At 54.9% G+C, this 19,752-nt stretch overlaps 4 protein-coding genes across 8 annotated transcripts in view; 2 read left to right on the top strand and 2 right to left on the bottom strand.

Annotated features, from left to right (window-relative positions):
- Positions 1–2,953, bottom strand: part of LOC111162187 (myosin light chain, phosphorylatable, fast skeletal muscle) — a 5,745-nt gene extending 2,792 nt beyond the window's left edge. Inside the window, exon 1 of one of the 2 annotated variants that reach the window (XM_022526412.1) lies at positions 2,910–2,953. The gene's annotated coding sequence lies outside the window, so the exon portion shown is untranslated. Of the gene's footprint in view, positions 1–2,775; positions 2,805–2,909 lie in introns of those variants that run through there. The other variant, XM_022526413.1, reaches the window with a different exon arrangement.
- Positions 2,954–3,472: 519 nt separating this feature from the next.
- Positions 3,473–14,005, top strand: LOC111162283 (TBC1 domain family member 10B). The gene is given in 11 exon segments (XM_022526582.1): positions 3,473–3,739; positions 3,741–4,534; positions 7,674–7,773; positions 8,070–8,177; positions 8,267–8,373; positions 11,367–11,481; positions 11,609–11,674; positions 11,843–12,032; positions 12,376–12,530; positions 12,614–12,835; positions 12,837–14,005. Coding segments are annotated over 11 exon segments (2,439 nt in total). The 5' UTR covers positions 3,473–3,580; the 3' UTR covers positions 13,260–14,005.
- Positions 14,006–14,072: 67 nt separating this feature from the next.
- On the bottom strand, positions 14,073–15,551 carry LOC111162284 (sesquipedalian-1-like). Of its 2 annotated transcripts, none has more exons than XM_022526583.1 (2): positions 15,196–15,551; positions 14,073–14,809 (listed from the first exon to the last, which is right to left on the bottom strand). In XM_022526583.1, exons 1-2 carry the CDS (start codon positions 15,496–15,498, stop codon positions 14,168–14,170), a joined length of 945 nt encoding a protein of 314 aa, XP_022382291.1. In that variant the 5' UTR covers positions 15,499–15,551; the 3' UTR covers positions 14,073–14,167. The 2 variants fall into 2 exon arrangements, with proteins under 2 accessions (XP_022382291.1, XP_022382292.1); XM_022526584.1 differs by having other exon boundaries at positions 15,032–15,371.
- A 156-nt stretch (positions 15,552–15,707) lies between these two features.
- Positions 15,708–18,222, top strand: LOC111162243 (CD2 cytoplasmic tail binding protein 2). 3 transcript variants are annotated; one of them, XM_022526518.1, is made up of 7 exons: positions 15,708–15,780; positions 16,324–16,427; positions 16,661–16,796; positions 16,920–17,077; positions 17,191–17,632; positions 17,715–17,821; positions 17,917–18,222. In XM_022526518.1, the coding sequence occupies exons 2-7, from the start codon at positions 16,350–16,352 to the stop codon at positions 18,025–18,027; spliced, it is 1,032 nt and encodes a 343-aa protein (XP_022382226.1). In that variant the 5' UTR covers positions 15,708–15,780; positions 16,324–16,349; the 3' UTR covers positions 18,028–18,222. The 3 variants fall into 3 exon arrangements, with proteins under 3 accessions (XP_022382226.1, XP_022382228.1, XP_022382227.1); XM_022526520.1 differs by having other exon boundaries at positions 15,776–15,780; positions 16,348–16,427; positions 17,917–18,158; XM_022526519.1 differs by lacking the exon at positions 15,708–15,780 and adding an exon at positions 16,006–16,238 and having other exon boundaries at positions 17,917–18,158.
- Positions 18,223–19,752: the final 1,530 nt, after the last annotated feature.

Genomic DNA, 19,752 nt, shown 5'->3' with positions numbered 1-19,752 from the left:
TTATTTATTTATTTATTTATTTATTTATTTATTTATTTATTTATTTATTTATTTAAAAAACACTCCTTGTTTTGAAATTAACATTTTTCTGTTTCCATGTATTTGTAATTTTTTTTTTTAAGATTTTTATTTTTAGGTCATCTCTTCACCCAGTGTGGGGCTCAAACTTACAACCCAGAAATCAAGAATTGCATGCTCTAACCAACTGAGCCAACCAGGCACCCTATCCAGATTGAAAGCCAGTAAAATTACTGAGGACTTACAGTATGCCAGGCACTGGGCTGTGCTTCATGGGTGCCCCTTGGCAAGCACAGCTCCCACTCCCATTGTGGGAGTTCACAGTCAAGTGTATGTATGTGTGTGGGGTGCTGGTAGAATTGAAAGGGAGACAACTGTCTGGGGAAGCTGAAGAATCAAGAAGGTCTTCTATATCCCCTCTGGTGAAGGCAGGGAGGATGTTTTGAGAAAAGATGCCAAGTATGGAATGACCCGGGTGAAAGGCTAGACTGCCTGGAGCAGAAAGCCTGCACTGTGATCTTGGGCTTTGTGCTTCAGCTCCCAGGGCCCTGTTTTCCCCATCCCACAGAACTTGTGGCTAGGAACACTATTTGGAAACAATTTCATGAAATATAGTCATTACAATTAATACTTATGCTTTGCCTTGGTGCACTTACAGCCTAGCTGTGGAGACAAGATAAAGGGAGAAAGTGACATAATAGCTGATTAGGAGCGCAGAAGTACAGGGCCCTTGTGTGGGAGTATGGCAATGACTTTATGAAGGCCAGGGGAAGTGAGTCAGGTGAAAGTGGAAGGGCAGGCATACTAAGCAGAGAGCACAGATGGACAAAGTCCTGGAGGAGTGAAAAATCAGGTTGCCAGAATGGTGTTGGGACTGGAGCAGAGGGTGTAAGCTAGAGACTGAGAGGGCTGAGGATTGAGACCTTGGGAACCTTGGAAAAGTTTGAAACAGGAGAACACAATCTAACATGCATCTATAATCATTTCTTTGGATCCTATTGTGAAATTTGGAACTCAGAGGAGGGGGAGGTCAAAGCACCAAGAGGGACACTAGTTGGTCACCTCCTCCCAGGTGGCTGGGATGGCCAGTGGCTCCTTTCTCCCTTCCGGGCAAGAACCACCTCGGCTGACTGTGTGACTTTGAGGTACCCTCTTCCACAGAAATAGTGGCTGAGGAAGCCCCAGGAGGCCAAGGTTGGCAAGTACACCCATCTCCTCCTTCTCTTGCTCCCTCTAGGACCTGATGTCCTGAGGAAGGTGCCGCCTCCCTTTGCCCTCCTCCAGGCTCATGCCAATGTCTCTAAGACATTTTCTTTTCTGGGCACTGGGGCTCAGCCACCTGTTGTCTCTAAGAAAAGAGAAGGAGCCACCCTAAACTTAGCAGCTGCCCTTGGCCTCCTACACTGGCTCCTCCCTGCCTCAATCGACAGCTGTCTCACCTTATACGGTTACCATGGGGGTCTAGGCCCAGGGAGGAGCCCACTTAATCCTGGGTTCTGTGAGGGGAGATAAACTCCAAAGAGGGGAAGGGGGAAAGTGCTCAGGTAGCTTGGGTCAAATGGAAAGTGAGGAAATTGAGGAGAAGGAGATCAGGAGCTGTATATCTAACTCAGACACTGAATGGAAATACACAGGATCTGGGTCTGAGCTGAGAGTGAGTAGCTTAAGAGAACTCAGAAACCAAGGAGGACCTGGGACATTGGGAGCTAGGCCTGACTGAAATTTCAGGAGGTGGACCGTTTATGGAAATTGGGGACCTCTAACCCTGAGGCTCAAAGAGATGGGGATCAGAGAGAAGAGGGACTCCTAAAGTCAGGACTCTGTGTTCGTGATGTATGGTAGGCTGGGGGCTCATGAGATTGGGGTCTGCTTTCTCAGCAGAAAATGAGAGTATAGAGAGGTGTGGCAGTGATGGGAGAGGAGTTGATGGGTCCTAAATCCCCCCAAAAATAAGAACACAGATATAGGAGTTCATGGTTTGGGGTCTAGGATACCCACTACAATGGGGGGGAGGCATTGAGAGGATGAGGTCCAAGGAATGAGAGCCTGGATTCTGGGGAGGAGCTGAGATAGATGGGGTGGGGGGGATTGCTGAGGAGAGGAACTTAGGGCTTGGGATTCCCATAGGAAATGGAGGATCCAGGGAGATGGGACGCTTAGAGGATTTGGGGGCTCTGGTTATAGTCGTCTGGGCTTTGAATGTTGAGGCTGGTTGCGGGCCTAGATGAAAATTAGAGACAAAGTGAAGGTACTTGATCAGGCCACTGGATCTCTGATGGGATCTCACACACCACCAGAGTGAGGCGGCTCTGGATGGAGAATGGGAGCCCGGGGGCGCTTGGCTGGTTTAGTTGGTAGGGCTTGCGGCTCTCCATCTCAGGGTAAGTTCAAGCCCCACCTTGCTTACTTGAGAGAGAAAGAGAATGGCAGCCCAAAAAGGACTCAAGCAAAGCAGCACGGCCCCCTTATTGGCTAAGGGCTGCTGTAATGTCCGTGGCCCCCGCCTGCTCTCGGCGCTGTCCCCAACTGTCACCTCCTCCTGCGCTTGTCTCCGGTTGTCACCGATATCCCTGGGCTGGCACCGCCTGCTGGCAGCGCCCCTACCCTTTGGATGCTGCCATTGGCTGAGACAGCCGTCTATCTTCCCTCTGTGTTGCTTAAGTGAGGGAATACGCTCATTGGCTGACGATGCAAATTAATAGCAAACCTAGCCCGCCCCCCCCCCCCCCCCCCCCCCAGCTGTCATTCCTTCTTGACCTTCTTGGGAGACCTAAAGAATTCCACAGCTCTTCCTATTGACTGCGGTTGCTGTCTGTCACCGCCCAAAGAGACACCGCTGTCTGTCAACTTGCCCTCCTCCTACTCCCCCTTTTCATTGGCTCCCTTTTTACTGTTTCCAGTGGCCAGGCTCACCTCTTCTCGCGCAGCACCCGCCTCCTTCCGCGGTCACTCACCCTCCAGCCATTTTTATTGGCCAGAAGGTTCAGCTTCCCGCTTTTCTATTAGTTATCTCTTTGGTTCCGCCTCCTCCTGCCTTCACTCGCCCTCTCATTGGTCATATAGCCCTCCCCCTTCTCCATTTCCTCTTTCCAAATTACCCAGCCCCTTCCCACCGCCAACCCCCCCCACCCTTCCAACCATTGGCAGAAACCCAGTTCCCTCTCTCCTATTATTCGTCCAAACACTCTGATGAGGCGGGAGAAAAAAAGGAGCGCGATGGGACTGCCCGCGCGCAGGCGTGAAACGCTGGCCGCTTAGCCGGCACTGGGGCATGTGCGCAGGCGCGAGGTCGGCCGCTCGCCTGAAGCAGAAGGGAGGGGGCGGCAGCGAGAGAGCGCAAGGGGTGAGAGGGCGCGAGCGGGACCCCAGCGCCTGGCGCCCCGGGACCCCTGCCACGCCTCCGCGCGCCAGGCGGCGGCCCGCGCGCCGCCCCCGTCCCCGACGCGCGCCGGGCCGCGCCCTTATCCTTCTCCCCTTCCTTGGCGGGCGGCGCGGAGCGGCCTGAGGGGCGGCGCCTTCTGCGGCCGCCCCGGCGAGGGGATGTGAGGGTAGGCCCACGGCCATGGAGACGGGCCCCGCGCCCCTGGTGGCCCCGCCGCGCCGTCATGGCGCCCCCGCGGCCCCCTCGCCGCCGCCCCGCGGCTCCCGGGCCGGACCCATCGTGGTGGTGGCCCCGGGGCCGCCAGTGACCACGGCCACTTCGGCCCCGGTCACCCTGGTGCCCCCCCGGGGAGGCACGGCCCGCCTGGGCACCGGAGCCCCCTCAGACGTCGGCCCCGGCTCCGGCCCCGGCCTCGACCGTCACGAGCAGCACAGTAGTGGTGCTGACGCTGGAGGCCTCACCCGAAGCCGCGAGGGCGCAGTTCTCCCCTGGCTCAGAACCCCCGGTCCCCGCGACGGTGGCAGGAACAGAGATGTCCATGGCTTTGGGCCCGGGGGCTGACTCTACGAAGACGGAAGAGGCTAGACCCTCCCCCGTCCCTGGACCAGGTACCCCCACCGGGACCCCCACCAGGACCCCTTCCAGAACGGCTCCTGGGGCTCTGATCGCCAAACCCCCGCTTGCCCCCAAGCCGGGAACCACAGTTGCCTCAGGAGTGACTGCGCGGGTTGCAGCAGTGACAGCAGGACAGGTGACAAGTGGACATGGAGCTGCAGCAGCAACATCAGCATCAACTGCACAGGCTCCAGAGGACCCCTCAGGGCCTGGCCCGGGCCCTTCAGGGACGTGTGAGGCTCTGGTAGCTGTCGTGACGGTCACCCCCGCTCCGGAGCCTGCTGAAAACTCTCAGGACCTAGGCTCCACGTCCAGCCTGGGACCGGGCATCTCTGGGCCTCGAGGGCAGGCCCCGGACACTCTGAGCTACTTGGACTCTGTAAGCCTCATGTCTGGGACCTTGGAGTCCTTGGCAGATGATGTGAGCTCCATGGGCTCAGATTCGGAGATAAACGGGCTGGCCCTGCGCAAGACGGACAAATATGGCTTCCTTGGGGGCAGCCAGTATTCGGGCAGTCTGTGAGTACCCAGTGGGCATCCAGTGGGACTGCTTCAGGGAAGCAGAGGTTGGGGAGGAGGAAATGATACACCTTGCCCAGACTCTGTCAGCCCAGCCTCCTCTGAAGCTCCAGGGGAGTGGCTCTAGCAGAGGAGTGAGATACTCCGCGTTCCCTCTCAAGCCTAGAGCATCCTGAGGTTTTGATGGCACTTGCATGTTAGAGTTTCAGACCAGGTGTCAGGAGTTCTGGGTTGGAGCTGTGCTTTTAGTGTGTCCTGTGCTCTTGAGCTGTTGTCTTCCCTATTTCCGTGCCTCGGTTTCCTTCTCTATAAAGTGGAAGTTGAATGACACAATATCTAAGGTCGTCCCAGGTCCTTGATGCAAAATTCCAGCTATGGGCCAGATATTCTGGAAAGCTGGCTGGGCAGGGGTTGTGGTAGAGATCTTTGGTCCCTGAGGGGAAAGGAGGGATGCAGGCATCTCCCCTCCCCCATAGCCCTAGGTCTGATGGGGCAGTACGATGGGGAAGTCGTGGATGGAGGGGAGACCCTGAAGGCAAGGCTCTTCTGCAGAACAGAGAAGGGCAGTCTTATGTTCTTACTTCAGGAAAGGGGTTGGGGGAGGCCTCTTCCCCATTTCCTCATCTCCCCAGCCCGGCTTACTCCTTCCTAGTTCCTTCCAGGGGCCTGAGTCACTCCTGATGTAGGAGTGCGATTGCCTCTGACTTCTTCCTTCCCTCTCTCTGGATCCTTCGCATTGTTCCTGTACCCCTTTCACCTGCTGGTCAGTTCAGCCTCCAGCATCACCTGAGCACCCAGGTGCCAGACCTATGCTGGGTACTAGGGATAAAATAGTTGTTTCAAGGCGCTCATCATCTAGAGGGAGAAACAAATACTTAAAGAGTTGGTTTCGATATGTGTTAGGTTTAGCCTAGAGATCATCACAGGATTTTCTGAGCATCTAGGGAAGGGACCCACTCAGAAGTCCACTGAGGCTGGTCCGAATGCTGAAGAATGAATAGGATTTAGTTGTGTATGTGCGTGTTGGGGTGGGGGGCACCTGCCTGGGGTTGGGGGAAGCACTTGGGAGGATAATCTAAGCATGTTTTATAATCCCCAAAATAGAAAATCTTTGAGCACGAACATTCATGGTCTTAGGAAGGCACCGAAGTTTGACCTTGGTGTTTTCCCGTGCACAGAGGAGGCATTGTTGTACCCAATTTATAGGTGAAGAAACAGGTTGGAAGTAGTTGAGTGAATGACCCCACTCACATCTGGATCTGTGTGATGGGCTTCTTGTCAGTACTATGCTGCCCTAGGGAACTTGGGTTGAATTGGATTTTAGTGAGTCCCCCCCTTGTGTGATAGGCACCGTGCTGGTTGCTATTTCTATGCTTTGTAATTTTGTCCCTCTAACATCTATCATCAAGGCACCTGGGTGGCTCAGTCGGTTAAGTGTCTGCCTTCAGCTCGGGTCATGATCCCAGGGTCCTGGGATTGAGTCCCACATCAGGCTCCCTGCTCAGCCAGGAGCCTGCTTCTCCCTCTGCCTGCTGCTCCCCCTGCTTGTGCTCTCTCTCATGCTCTCTCTGTGTCAAATAAATAAAAATCTTTAAAAAAAATAAAATAAAATCTATCATCTGTGCTGGAAGAATATACTTCTGAGGCAAGACTGACTGAGGCACATGTTACCCTAAAAGCTTGTAGTGGCTCCCCACTGGACACAGGATAAAGTCCCAAGTGCTTTATTTTGCAGATAGGCTCCTTAGTATCTGGCTTTGCCAGCCTTTCTGGTCTTCTGTCTCACCACTCCTTACCACGTACTTAGTCCTGTGGTCCTGTTGAACAGATGGATTGTAGTCTTTCCCCCTTCCTACTCAGGCTTTCCCACCTGCCAGGAATGCCTTTCTCCCCCTTTCTTGCCTTAGTATGTTCTGTTTCGTCCTTCATGGCTTATAACTCGATGTCTCCTCCTCCAGGAAGCCTTTCTGATATCCATTGCTCCTACTCCAGTCGGTGTCTCTTCTGTGCAATTTTTATCATTGCCTTTCCCATACCACATTGTAATTATCTCCCTTGCAAGCTTGTGACCTTCTTGAGGGCAGGAAAGATATTATCTTATTCTTCTGATCCGTAGCAGAGTTTGGAACTGACTTTTGATGGAAATTAATGAGAGGTGTTTAAGGGGCTCTTAAGACAAAAGAAACTAATATTTAATGAGCCCTTCCATTTACCAGTCCTTTATATAGTTTCTCAATAATCCTCTCATAACTTTGTGATGTAGGTGGTGACATCCCTTTTTTATAGAAGAGGAAGAGACTCAGGTTATCACTTGCCAAGATTCCCCAACTTCTAATGGACGGAACTGGGATTTGAGCTCAGGTCTGTCTGGAAACTCAAGCTCTTTCTTCCATTCCACTCACCTCCTGGTGCTGGCTCCTACAAGTAACTGTTTCAAGACTCATGGGGCATCTTGAGTGTGAGGCTGTGACAGAACAGCGGGCAAACTGTGGAGGGAAAACTTCATGTACTTGGGAATCGAGGATGATTTCAGGAAGGAGGAGGTAGAGGGGATTGTAGATGGCCAAGGAGATCTCAAGAGTCTGATAGGAGGAAACTCAGATAGTTGCTTCTAAGGAGCAGAGAAATATATTTGTTCTGTATTTTATTTTGTGGATAATTATTGTTGTTACTGAACACTTGCTATTTGCTACCTCCTATGACCTCTCCATCTTACAAATGCCAAAATTGAGGCTCAGAATTCAGTGACTTGCCCGAGGTCACACAGTGAATGAGTGGTAAAGCTAGAACTTGGACCCAGGTCTCATGCAAAGTGTGGTTTTTAAATATTCTGTACCCTACCCCCCAAACTTGTATGTGCCGTAAGCAGGATTTGAACACACCCAGCATGTATAGAGATCCACCATGAGAGCTCAACCTTTGTATAGAGATTCCTTCCAAAGAGAAGTCTTTTCAGTGTGGTGAGCAAGGCTTTTGGATGGCTAAGTGGCCAGATGTCCTGATGGCTTGGTAGCTCACAAAATGCTTTTGCATCCAGTCTCTCATTTGAAACTGGGGAGGTGGCCTGCTTCGGTTCTGCCAGCAGTCCATGTTTTACACTACTGCTTCTGACCCCTTCCATGCTCCCTTCATCCTGCAGAGAGAGCTCCATTCCTGTAGATGTGGCTCGGCAGCGGGAGCTCAAATGGCTGGAGATGTTCAGTAACTGGGATAAGTGGCTGTCACGGCGTTTCCAGAAGGTTTGGAAGGCTGAGTGGTGGGCAGGCCAATGGGGCAGGTTGGGGAGGGGGCAGGGAGGGCTCATGTGCTCCGAGGAAGCCATGTTAGTTCTTGCTCTCTAGACCACATTGGGGGCAGGTGGTACTTGGGCCTGGGGGGAGGAGCAGCTTTGATGATAGAAGGCCAGGCCAGGTCCAGTGGAGTCCAGCCAATGGGATGTGTGAGGGGTGTGCCAGGAAGCCTGAGTACTGCTGGGGAAAGCCTGGAGGCTCTGCCAGCCCCTGGAGCTGCTGCCCTGCCCGCCGTTCTGTCTTAGGTGAAGCTGCGCTGCCGGAAGGGGATCCCCTCTTCTCTCAGAGCCAAGGCCTGGCAGTACCTGTCCAATAGCAAGGAACTCCTGGAGCAGAACCCTGGCAAGTTTGAGGTGTGTCCAGGGTATGGGGATGTGACATGGTGTGAAGGGTATCATCAGTCCCCCCAGATCCTGAGATCATCCCTGCTGTCCCACTGCAGGAGCTGGAACGGGCGCCTGGGGACCCTAAGTGGCTGGATGTGATTGAGAAGGACCTGCACCGCCAGTTCCCTTTCCATGAGATGTTTGCTGCTCGAGGGGGGCATGGGTAAGATGGCCTGACCACGTGGGTCAGTCAGCAAACATTGGTAGAGGGCTCCAGGTGGATACAGGGCTGGGTTGAAAGCGGTTCTTGCTCTCCAGGGCTTGTAGGAGAGTGGTGCTTAATGGGCTGAGTGTCAAGCCATATTGAAGGAAATGTCTTGGGAGGAAGATTCTGACTTGGAATCTTGGGGGACTGCTGGAGGGGGGACAGGAGGGCACAACAACATACCGAAGAGGTCGCATTTGAACTGGGTTTTGAAGGATAGATGGGAGCAGAGCTGGGGGCAAGTTTTTCTTGGCTGGGGGTTTATGTAAGCTCTGTCTGGGATGTGCAGTTGGGTAGAGCTGAGGCTGGAGAAGCAGTTTAGGGCCAGGTCACCAAAGGCCCTAATAAACTTGCCAGGCACTTGTACTTTTGTTGTATATACTAGGCTTCCCCGAGATGTGTATATATCAGTCATTAGTAATATGCAAGATGGTATTAAGTGGTTCTCAGGTGGACTTTCTTCTTTAGTTGGTTCATCTTTTCAGCAGATACTTAACTCCTGCTATCTGCCAGACCTGGTCTAGCCACAGATGACAGCAGTTAACAAGAGACAAAAACTCCTGCCCTTATGCGGCTTATTACATTTTAGTGGGGATAGACAATACATAAGGAAGCCAAAGAAAAAGTATGTTGCATGTGAAATGGTGGTAAGTATGAAAGAGGAGTTTAAAACAAGAAAGGGGAATAGAGAATGAGAATGGAGATGGAGTTACAAGTGATCGGGTCTGTATTTTAAAAGGATCATTCTGACTGCTGTGCTGAGAATAGACTATAAGGAGACAAGGACAGAAGCAGAGAGACCTGGTAGGAGGCCATTTCTGTAATCCAGGAGTGAGATCATGATAGATAGACCAGAATGGTAGCCATGGAACTGTGAGGAGAAGTAGTTGGGTTCTGGGTAGATTCTGAAGGTAGAGCCAGAAGGATTTGCCAGTGGATTGGATGCGGAGTAAGAGGGAGCGAGCGAGAGCAGGAAGAGCGAGCAAGCGAGAGAGTACAATTAAGGCTGACTCTGAAGGTTTTGGGCCTGAGAAACAAGAAAAATGGAATTGTTATATATTGATGTGGATGGGAAAAATGGGAAAAGAAGTTTGAGGGGTACGTCAGGAGCTCAGTTATGGAATATGAGGCTTGAAATGCTGATTGGATGTCCAGATGGAGATGCCAAGTAAGTTGGATGGATGTCTGCTATACCCAAGCCTGGGACTTGGGGAGAAGTTTAAAGTGAAGGTAAGCTGGAGATTGAGAGTTGTCAGCTTCTAGATGAGACTAAATCTCACCCATAGGACTGGATGAGATCATCAGAGCAGCAAGTGTAGATATAAAAGGAAGCTTAAAGACTGAGCCCTGCAGCTCCAGCATTTTCTGGAATGGGAAGATGAGAACGAACCAACAAGGGAGACTAGAAACAGAAACTGGAGAGGCAGAAGGAAAACCAGGGCAGTGTGATTTCAGAAGCAAATTGAAGAGGGGTTTCAGGTCCAGCTGTTTGAAATCCTGCTGATGAGTCAAGTAAAATCAAGTCTGCAGATTGACCTCGGGACTCAGCACAGTGGAGGTCATTGGTGACCTTGATAAGAGCCGTTTTGTGCGGGGCAGTGGGTTAAAGCCTGACTGGAGAATGGGAGGAGAGAGCTTGATGACAGTGAGTCTGTACCCCGAAGTTTTGCTGAGTAGGTAAGGAGTGAAATGATGTGGTGTTTGGAGGGGGCAGAGGGGGGCCAAGAGACATTTTTTTAAGCAAGAGGAAGTAACAGATGTTGGTATGCCAATGGGAATGATCTAATAGGGAGAGAAAATCTGATGGTGCAGGAGAGGTGGGAGCTTGCTGGGGTGATGGCTCGTGTAGGTGAGAGCGGATGTGCAGTGCCGAAGAGGAAAGGCTGTGTTTGGCCAGGATTATAGACATTTCACCCAGAGCCACAGGGGAGAAAACAGGGACACATGCAGGTAGGTAGGTGAGTGAAGCATGGGAGATTGTGGGCATTTCCTGTTTATTTGAATAGGTATTAGATAAAATAACTAGTGCGTCCAACCTGTCATTTCATGGACGCCATTGCAAAGCGGAGAAAAAATACTAAGTGAAAAATAGCGGGGAGGTATGCAAACGAAGCACAAATGAAGATCACACTACAGTGACTAAATGTTGGAATAGAAGAGGTCATTTTTATGTTTTTCTGGGTAAGAAATAAGGGTTTGTGCTACGGAATGGCTGCGGAGGCTGAAGGAACAGGCACGAATGAAATTCAAGAGGTAGTGCTGAGATTTGGTGATTAGCCACTGGAACTGATGAAGGCCTCTCTTTTCCAATGTGGGGCTGACAGAATGGGATTCCCAGATGCAGTGGTGGCGCACCTTCAAGAAAGAGAAGCGGGGTCTAGGGCAGAGACTTTATCCTTTTGGTTGCAGAGACAAGAGAAAGGTCTGAGGCACAGCTGGCTTCCCAGGCCTTCACCAAGAACCAGGGCCCACTGGACACAGTGGTGGGGACCTGATTCCAGTGAGGCAGATGAGGCAGGCCTTGCCCTGGGAAAGCCCCTGCCCTGGGGTGCTAAAAGCATTCAGACAGTGTGACAGGAGGGCTGATGCTGCAGGCAGTGGAAGCTTCCTGAAGAAGGTGACCTTGAAGGTCTACGGGATGGTGGCAGATGAAGAAGGGAGAGAGAGCACAGCCTGTGCAGGGGAATGGGTAGGGAGCATGTGGGGTGTGAAGGCAGGGTGGGAGGCTGGAGCCTGGAATGCTTTGGTTATGGTCAGAGTCTTTGGCTTCATCTCGATGGGCAGCACTAGGAATGTCAGTGGAGACATGTGGTGGCAAAGCTCTGAGGTTAATCTGGAAGTGGGTCTAGGCAGGGTCTGGAATGGGGCTGGCTAGGGGGAGCAGGCTTAGTTTGGGGCAGAGAGCCCCCAACTCCTGTGATTGCCCTCATCATCTTCCCCAATACCCACAGGCAGCAGGACCTGTACCGAATCCTGAAGGCCTACACGATCTACCGGCCCGATGAGGGCTACTGCCAGGCCCAGGCCCCTGTGGCCGCCGTGCTGCTCATGCATATGCCCGCGGAGGTCAGCATACCCTGGTCCTGGGAGGGGAGGGCCCGGGAGGACCTGGGCCTGCGGTGGCGATCGGGGAGCACTCTACTCGCTGTTTCTCAGGCCCCATCTCTCCCCCGCTTGCTCTTGCCCTCCTCAGCAAGCTTTCTGGTGCCTGGTGCAGATCTGTGACAAGTACCTCCCCGGCTACTACAGCGCAGGGCTGGTGAGTGTGCGAAGGCTGGGGCGCCCCAGGCTGCGGGGAGGTCCTTGTCCTGCCCATTTGTTCCTCCGCTCTGCGCCTCTCCCACTGAAGTGAGGATCCCCTCCCAGGGACAGGGCTACCCTGAGGGGGTCCCCGTAAACCCCCTCTCATGGCTTCTCCTGCCGGCAGGAGGCCATTCAGCTGGACGGAGAGATCTTTTTTGCGCTGTTACGCCGGGCCTCCCCGCTGGCACACCGGCACCTGCGGCGGCAGCGCATCGACCCTGTGCTCTACATGACTGAGTGGTTCATGTGCATCTTCGCCCGCACCCTGCCCTGGGCGTCCGTGCTGCGCGTTTGGGACATGTTCTTCTGTGAAGGTACTTCTGCACCCGTTCAGCCCACGGCGGGGCCTGGGATTTCCACAGTGGCTGCCAGAGAGGGGCGTGCTGCCGGGAGGTATGCGGGGGCCTTGGCTTCCCTGTGTGCGGTGTGGGGGCCGGAGAAACTGGGGCCCGGTCTTGGCTCTGCCATCAGCCCAAAGCCTACTCCCTCCCGGCAACCTGAAACCCAAGGCAGCTCCTTTCCCTCCGTGGGGCCTCCCATTTCCTCATCTGTGAGGACGGCAGTAAGCTGGGCATAGGGCCTGCAGGTCCCCTCTAAATGGGACGGGCTGCGATTCCAGCCCTGATCCCTTGTACTCTCTTTTTTCCGCCCTCCCAGGCGTCAAGATCATCTTCCGGGTGGCCCTGGTGCTGCTGAGGCACACACTGGGCTCAGTGGAGAAGCTGCGCTCCTGCCAGGGCATGTACGAGACCATGGAGCAGCTGCGCAACCTGCCCCAGCAGTGCATGCAGGAGGACTTCCTGGTGCACGAGGTAGGCCACGGCGGCTCAAGGCTTCTGCCTGTCCCCGCCTTCCCCTTCCCCTGCATCCCGCTACCCAGTCCTTCTCGGTCTAGGTGACCACCCTCCCAGTGACGGAAGCACTGATTGAGCGAGAGAACACGGCCCAGCTCAAGAAGTGGCGGGAAACCCGGGGGGAGCTGCAGTATCGGCCCTCTCGGCGACTACATGGCTCCCGGGCCATCCATGAGGAGCGGCGGCGACAGCAGCCACCCCTGGGCCCCTCTTCCAGCCTTCTTAGCCTCCCTGGCCTCAAGAGTCGAGGTTCCCGTGCAGCTGGGGGGGGCCCCCTCTCCACCCCCTCTTGCCCGCCGGGCCAGTGCTGGGCCTGCCCCAGGGCCTGTGGTCACCGCTGAGGGACTGCATCCATCCCTTCCTTCGCCTACTGGCAACAGCACCCCATTGGGTCCCAGCAAGGAGACTCGAAAGCAGGAGAAGGAGCGGCAGAAACAGGAAAAGGAACGTGAGAGGGAGCGGCAGAAACAGGAGAAGGAACGGGAGAGGCAGGAGAAGGAGCGCCAGAAGTGGGAAAAAGAGCAGGAGAAGGAGCAACAGAAGCAGGAGAAGGAACGACAGAAGCAGGAAAAGAAGGCCCAAGGCAGGAAGCTCTCGCTGCGTCGAAAAGCAGATGGGCCCCCGGCCCCCCAGGATGGTGGGGACAGGTCCTCGGCATCTGAGGCCCGGCAGGATGCTTACTTCTGACCTCGTCTTGGGGCTGGACTGCATGGCCTCCCTCTTCCTTAGTCAAGAGCAGGCCCGGCCTGGGGCAGCCATGAACAAGTCTGGAGCCCCTCACCTCCAGTTGGGCCCAGGTGGGGTCTCTGTCACTCCTGCCCCAATTCCCTCTGGGGTCCGTCCCAGGTGCAGTCCTGATTGGCCATTTGTCACCTCGGAGGTGACTTGGCAATGGGAATCAGCAGTTTTCAGATTCTTATACCAGTTGCTCCCCTTATCCATGAGTGGAGCTGGGTTCCTTTTTCCCTTCTTCAGCTCTGCCGGTCTCCCCCTCTTCCTGCCTGAGGGCCAAGGCTCTCCTCGCTCTACTTCTGGACATCTCTGTTGTAATTATGTACAGAGGACCTGGTGGGTCCAGGGTGGGTGTGTTCGCTCTATCTTCTGTCCTTTAGTTCTCCTTCCACAGTGTTCTTGCACTCATTTATTTAAAGGGACATGTGCTGGAACAGGAAATGTCCACCCTCTCCCCACCTGCCATCCTCCTTGCTCTCTTTCCTCTTCACCCACCTTCCTGTGTATTCTCAGGCTTCTCCTGCTTTGTCTCCACCAGGATCCCCACCTTTCGCCTTGTTTCCCCTCCAGCCCCTATCTGGGGAAGGGGTCTTCCCTTGAGCTCCAGGGGGTGGAACCCAATGTTTACATTCTCTTCTGTCTCTACTCCCACCCTGTGCGGCGCTTTGAGGAATCAGAAAAGAACCTGCTGTTGTACCTGGGCTTGTCTCCTGCTTTGTTATTTGATGATGGGGGGCAGAGTAAGGACCACACAGGGGGTGGGAAACAGTGGAGTAGGCCAGGATCTGGGTGTCTACTGAAGCAGTTGGCTGGTCTTGGCAGGTAGGTACCTCTTGGCCTTTGGTCCATCTTTCAGTCCCTCATCAACAGCTGTTGAGCTCCGGCTCCTCCTCTGCCTGGGATCTGTTGCTTCCATTGTCACTGGCCTGGGGCCTTCGACATACCACCTGCAGCACCCGGATCTCCTTCCCAAAGTGCTCGTGCAACTCCTGGAAGCTGGAGGGGGTACTGAGGGTGGCTAGGAAGCCACAGCCCTCTGGGGGTGAGCTGGGCTCTTGGCCAGCTGCCTGGCAGAGCTCCCGGTACTGGGCCTCCAGGGTAGGTAGGAGCACCACCAGCTGCCTGCAGCTCGCCCCAGCCAGCGCCCACAGCCAGGCTCCCAGCTCTTCCTGATTTTCTGCTGCCAGCTTGTAGGCCCGCCCACCTGTGCCCTCAACCCTGGGGGTCAGGATGGTAAAGGCATAGGGTTCTGTGGCTCCGAGGCGTGGCTCCACCTGGCAGTTTTCCAAGAGAATGAGGCCCAGGGGTGTGTGGTCCGCTTGGTTCTCCAGGTAGAAGAGGAGGTTTCCCCGGAGGATAAACCAGCGGCGTTGATAGCTGGTATTTCGGGCTCCCTTCTTTAGCAAGATGCCCTCCCGGTCTGGAGCCTGTGTTCTGCATCCACGGAAGAAACTGAGCACGGACTTCTGGTGCAGTTTCATGGTAATCCAATCTGAGAGTAAACCCTGGGGGCAGCAGAGAAGAGAGGTGGTCCTAGCCCAGTGAGATTTAAGACTCTGTCCTCAAGAGGTAGAGGTCTTGCCCCCACGGCACTAGGACCCACACCTCCCACCTCCAGCTCTGCCCCTTGGGCTAGTTTACAGACTGGGCAGGGGCCGCTGGCCTGGGCCCCTGTCTACCTGCGGCTGTGGTTTGAGAGAGGCACTGTTGCCCTTTTCCAGGCCTACCTGAGATCAGAGCATCAGAGACTTCTGGCCTGAATACTGGGCACAGGTATCACCGTCACCTTTCCGGTGACTTCCCACCTCGGAAGGCAGGAACTAGCCCAGGGGATAGGCGTGGGGTAAATGACTTCCCCTGGGTCCTAAAGAGAGCGGAGTTCCGTAAATGCCCCCAGAGCCATCCGGGGCCGCCTCAGGGAGAAGAGCAAGGCCGAACCTAGGAGTGGGAGTGGACAGAACTGGACCCTGAGAAGAAAGGCAGGATTCCCAAAGAGATGGTGAGGGGCGCAAAGCTCTTGGCCAACCCTGGGGAAGGGTGACTCAACCCTGGAAAGGGAAACAGGCCGAAACCCACTGTCCCATTTTGGTCCTCCAATCATGGTCCTGGGCGCCCCTTTAAGCAGAGTGCGCCCCCACTTTCTCCCCAGAGCCTCTAACTGCTGTAGGAGGGAGTTGAAACCGCATCCGGCCATCCCTCTCGTCTGATCAGGGTCTAGGCGTTCATACGTCCCCCGTCCTCGCCATTGTCGCCCCATGCTGCTCACGTCACTCTGGGGAGGGCGGAGTGGTCTTCCCCGCTCAGGGCACACTTCCGCCCGTTTCTCCACGAGTCCTCTACCCTGGGTGAAGCCACTTCCGGCTTCCTCAGGCGCCTTCGCAGTTCTCTTCCGGGTGATGGCGGCAGGTGCCCCGGACGTATCCCTGGTGAAAGCCTCTCTCTTTTTCTTTCCCTTCCGCCTCCCATGGATCCTTAGGTGAGCGCGCGCCGGTGGGGCTCCTCGAATCCCCACAATTCTGCCGCCCCTTTGATTTTGTATGGTTAGCCTCGGGCAGTTGGGGGTTACCCCGCGGAGTTGGGAGTTCGGCGCGGGGAGGAGGGGGGGCGGCCCGGATGCCAGGTCCTGGGTCCGCCCGGGCCCCGCGGGCTCTGAGGGAGCTGGAGGTGTAGGAGCGGGTGTCGGCCCGCAGAGCCCCGTCGCACTCAGGACTGCGAGGGCTAAGGATGGGGGGTGCAGGTGGGGGGAGCCTCTCTCCTTTCGTCAAGGGCGGGGGTTGCCCGTGGGAAGCCGCTCCGCGCGTCAGCCTCTCTGGCCAGTCTCCAGCAACCCTATTGGACCAAACCAAGTCCCGGGGGCCTCCGGGCTCCCAACTTCTCTTTCGGTCCCTGATTCTGGGCTCCCTCTCCTCCCAAGCTGGATCTAATGCGTACCAGGTGATTATTTTTTGTGCTGGGGGCCCTTCGGTGGTGAGCAGCCTCTCCCAGTTCCCTTAATCTGCACCCTTTCACCTCGGCTCAGCTTGGGGAAGGCCCCTCTGTGCAGTCATGCCAAAGAGGAAAGTGACCTTCCAAGGCGTCGGAGATGAGGATGATGACGATGAAATCAGTGTCCCCAAGAAGAAGGTGAGGGGGCCAGGCTCCTGCAACGTGGGGAGGAGTGAGGAGAGGGAAAAGGAACTAGAAGCTAGAAGAGAGAAGGGGACAAAGAACACATAGAAAGGGCTGGCTTTTCCATTGTTCTCTGGGAAATGGGTTTGGAGAATTTTCAGTTTGAGGCTTTGAAGAAAAACCCACCTAGAGTATTTTGGGGAAAGCCAGTAATCTTTCTCTCTCTACTCGCTGGCCCCTCCTCACAGCTGGTGGATCCTGTGACTGGGGCAGGGGGTCCTGGGAGCCGCTTCAAAGACAAGCATTCTTTGGACAGCGATGAGGAGGATGATGACGATGAGGGGCCCAGCAAATATGACATCCTGGCTTCAGAGGATGTGGAGGGTGAGCTAAACCCAACAGTTGATGCCGCCGGAGGAACAGATAGGGCTTCAGGGGGTGTGGGGCAGGGAAGGCTTTTTTGTCTTTTTGCTTGCTCAGTGTGGGACACCTGTGTCTTCGGTGCAGGTCAGGAAGCAGCCACACTCCCCAGTGAGGGAGGTGTGCGGATCACACCCTTCAACCTGCAGGAAGAGATGGAGGAAGGCCACTTTGATGCCGATGGCAACTACTTCCTGAACCGGGATGCTCAGATCCGAGACAGCTGGCTGGACAACATTGACTGGGTGTGGCCCAGGGGTTGACATGGCTGGGGGTCTGGAGGCAGAAAGTGCTGGGCTTAGGCCCTGCTCACGGTTTGTTGGAGATAACACCCCCCCCTCCTGTTAACATATCCTAGGTGAGGATCAGGGAGCGGCCACCTGATCAGCACCCACCGTCAGACTCAGAAGAGGAAGACGGCCTGGGCCAGACACCAATGAGCGCCCAGGCTCTCCTGGAGGGCCTTCTGGAGCTGCTGTTGCCAAGAGAGACAGTGGCTGGAGCACTGAGGCGTCTGGGGGCCCGAGGAGGAGGAGGAGGCAAAGGGGGCAGCAAGGGGGCTGGGCGGCCTAGTTCCCCCCAGCGCTTGGATCGGCTCTCTGGGTTGGCTGACCAGATGGTGGCCCGGGGCAACCTTGGTGTATATCAGGAGACAAGGGAACGGTTAGCCATGCGGCTGAAGGGGTTGGGGTCCCGGACTCAGGGACCCCCTGAGCCCACACCCCCACCCTCTCTGGACATGTTTGCTGACGAAGTGGCAGAGGGGGAGCTAGAGACTCCAACTCCTACCCAGAAGGGAGGTAAGATTGAAAGGTGGAGGAGGGGTAATGGGGGCAGGGAGCAGGGCACCTGAGGCTCAGATGGCCCTGCCTGTTATTTTAGAAGCAGAGTTGCCAGGAGATGGTCTGGTGGACGTCATGTGGGAATATAAATGGGAGAACACGGGGGATGCTGAGCTGTACGGACCCTTCACCAGCACCCAGATGCAGGTAAGCCCCTTCCTACTTCCTTCTGCCGCTGCTCCCTCCCCCAGCCCCCGCCACCCGTATCAGGCCTTTCTCAGCTCTGCTCTCCTTTCCTGCAGACCTGGGTGAACGAAGGCTACTTCGCAGATGGTGTTTATTGCCGGAAGCTGGACCCTCCCGGTGGACAGTTCTACAACTCCAAACGCATTGACTTTGACCTCTATACCTGAGCTGGCCAAGGGCCCAGTTTGGTGTCCCCTTCTTTCCTGGACTCTCTGGAGGAGGCCCTAGCTGCCTGAGGCAGTGAAGATTTGGGGGCCACTTTTCAGTCAATTTTCCTTTTCCAATAAAAGCCTTTAGTCGTACATTAGGGCCTTGGCTGTGCTGATGACCAGAAGCCAAGGCCCTTCGCAGCCCCTTTGGACCCGCCTCATGACTGTTTCCTAAGTTCCTTCTTGGGAGTTTATGGTCACTTGAACCACCTCACCTTTGTTTACCACTTCTGGGGCAGAGTGAACTCTGCTCACCATGGAAAAAATCCCTTTGTTCACATGCTGTTTTCCAGTATTTTCGGAGCAGGCTTCCTTTTTTGCTGGTCTTCGGCCTTCGGCTTTTAGAACCCCAGAGTCTGTCTTTGCAGCCAGTATAAGGTAGAGCACCAGAAGTGAAGATTTTAGGCCTCCAAGGGCTAGGACATTTGTCGGGGATGAGTAGGAAGCCTGGTACACACTGGCCCCCCAGGGGTCTCAAGCTCCTTAGGGGAAGGGCAAACTCAGGGCCACCTGGGCCAACAATTGATCAAACACAAAAAAGACCAGTGCCTCCTTGGAGCTCAGAGCAAAGCAGGGGGCTGGCCCAGACCCACTGGGCTTCTTTCCCAGACCTTTCGTGGCACTTTTGAGGCCCTGAAGCTTCCATTTCCTGGGGTCCCACAAGTGTGCCTGGTATGGGGCTAGTGCCTTGAGGAAACTGAGCTAACTAGGGGGCTGATCCCCTTCAGGAATTGAGATTCCGGGGTGTGGGGTCGGGAGGGAGACAAGCAGGTGTAATTGGACCCAACACCCCAGCCTCTCACCAGTGCTGTCTTGTGCCTCTTCTCGCACCAGGTGAGGTTGAACCTTCCCTGTTCATTGGTCTCGGGGGAGCTGTAAGATTACTCCTCAGATTCTAAATGAATCGGTCTAGGTAGTGGCTTGGTGGTCGGGGCTTTTGAAAGCTCCCAGGGGATTCCAGTGTGCAGACAGGTGGAGAAGCACCAGACACCCTTGCCTCCCTTCACCTAGAACAAGGAAGGGGCAGCTTCCTGGATCCTGCGGTGGTGGCAGAGCTGAGCACGTCTGGCCAGGCCGCTGCTGGCATCTGGCGCAGGCTTGCTGAGCACCAGAGCCCCAGGTGGAAGGGGCCAGGCTGGGAAGCAGGAAGACGAGGACGGGCTGGGGATACTCGGGGCTCGAGTGAGGGCTCCAGCTTCTGTAATAACGGGGTCTGCGCTAGTGCTGGCCCAGACTTGGTGTTCATTGACTCTAAGATGCCTTCGCCTGTAGTAAGTCTTTCTCTGTCTTTAAGAAATAAACCCCTACCGGTTACTTTTATAAGATGTCATTGATTTAAAGGTGCGTCTTGATTTCAGAAACGTTCAGAAGTGAAAAGCAAAACACTGGTCTCCTTTATAACCCCAGTGACTGACTTGCGGGAGGTGCTTAGTGTTTGGTGAAGAGATGAAGGCCAAGGGCATGGTGCTCTTGGACAGACCACTGGCACCTCAGGCTCCGCCTATCCAGAGCTCACCCTGTCTTCTCACAGTGTTCACTGTTGGTTTGAGGGGTTGATTTTTTTGTTTTGTTCTGGTTTTTTTTGTTTTTGAGAGAGCCAGCTGGGCCGGGAGGGGTAAAGTGGAGGAGAGAGAGAATCTAAAGCAGGCTCCATGCCCAGTGCAAAACCTGATGCAGAGCCCG

The sequence above is a fragment of the Enhydra lutris genome, unplaced genomic scaffold (genome assembly GCF_002288905.1).
Source record: "Enhydra lutris kenyoni isolate GAN:26980312 unplaced genomic scaffold, ASM228890v2 scaffoldscaffold90, whole genome shotgun sequence".
Taxonomy (NCBI): Eukaryota; Metazoa; Chordata; class Mammalia; order Carnivora; family Mustelidae; genus Enhydra; species Enhydra lutris.
The sequence above is the reverse complement of the archived record's forward strand: the minus strand, read 5'-3'. Positions and strand labels throughout refer to the sequence as shown.

What these genes read in the sequence shown, in the direction of transcription:
- LOC111162284 (XM_022526583.1), bottom strand. Translation starts at nt 15,498, where the DNA reads ATGGCCGGATGCGGTTTCAACTCCCTCCTACAGCAGTTAGAGGCTCTG. An exon ending in GGCCCCGGATGGCTCTGGGG is followed by an intron (nt 14,810 to 15,195) that starts GCATTTACGGAA and finishes TGCTGCCCCCAG; the next exon opens with GGTTTACTCTCAGATTGGAT.
- LOC111162243 (XM_022526518.1), top strand. Translation starts at nt 16,350, where the DNA reads ATGCCAAAGAGGAAAGTGACCTTCCAAGGCGTCGGAGATGAGGATGAT. An exon ending in TCAGTGTCCCCAAGAAGAAG is followed by an intron (nt 16,428 to 16,660) that starts GTGAGGGGGCCA and finishes CCCTCCTCACAG; the next exon opens with CTGGTGGATCCTGTGACTGG. An exon ending in TCACCAGCACCCAGATGCAG is followed by an intron (nt 17,822 to 17,916) that starts GTAAGCCCCTTC and finishes CCTTTCCTGCAG; the next exon opens with ACCTGGGTGAACGAAGGCTA.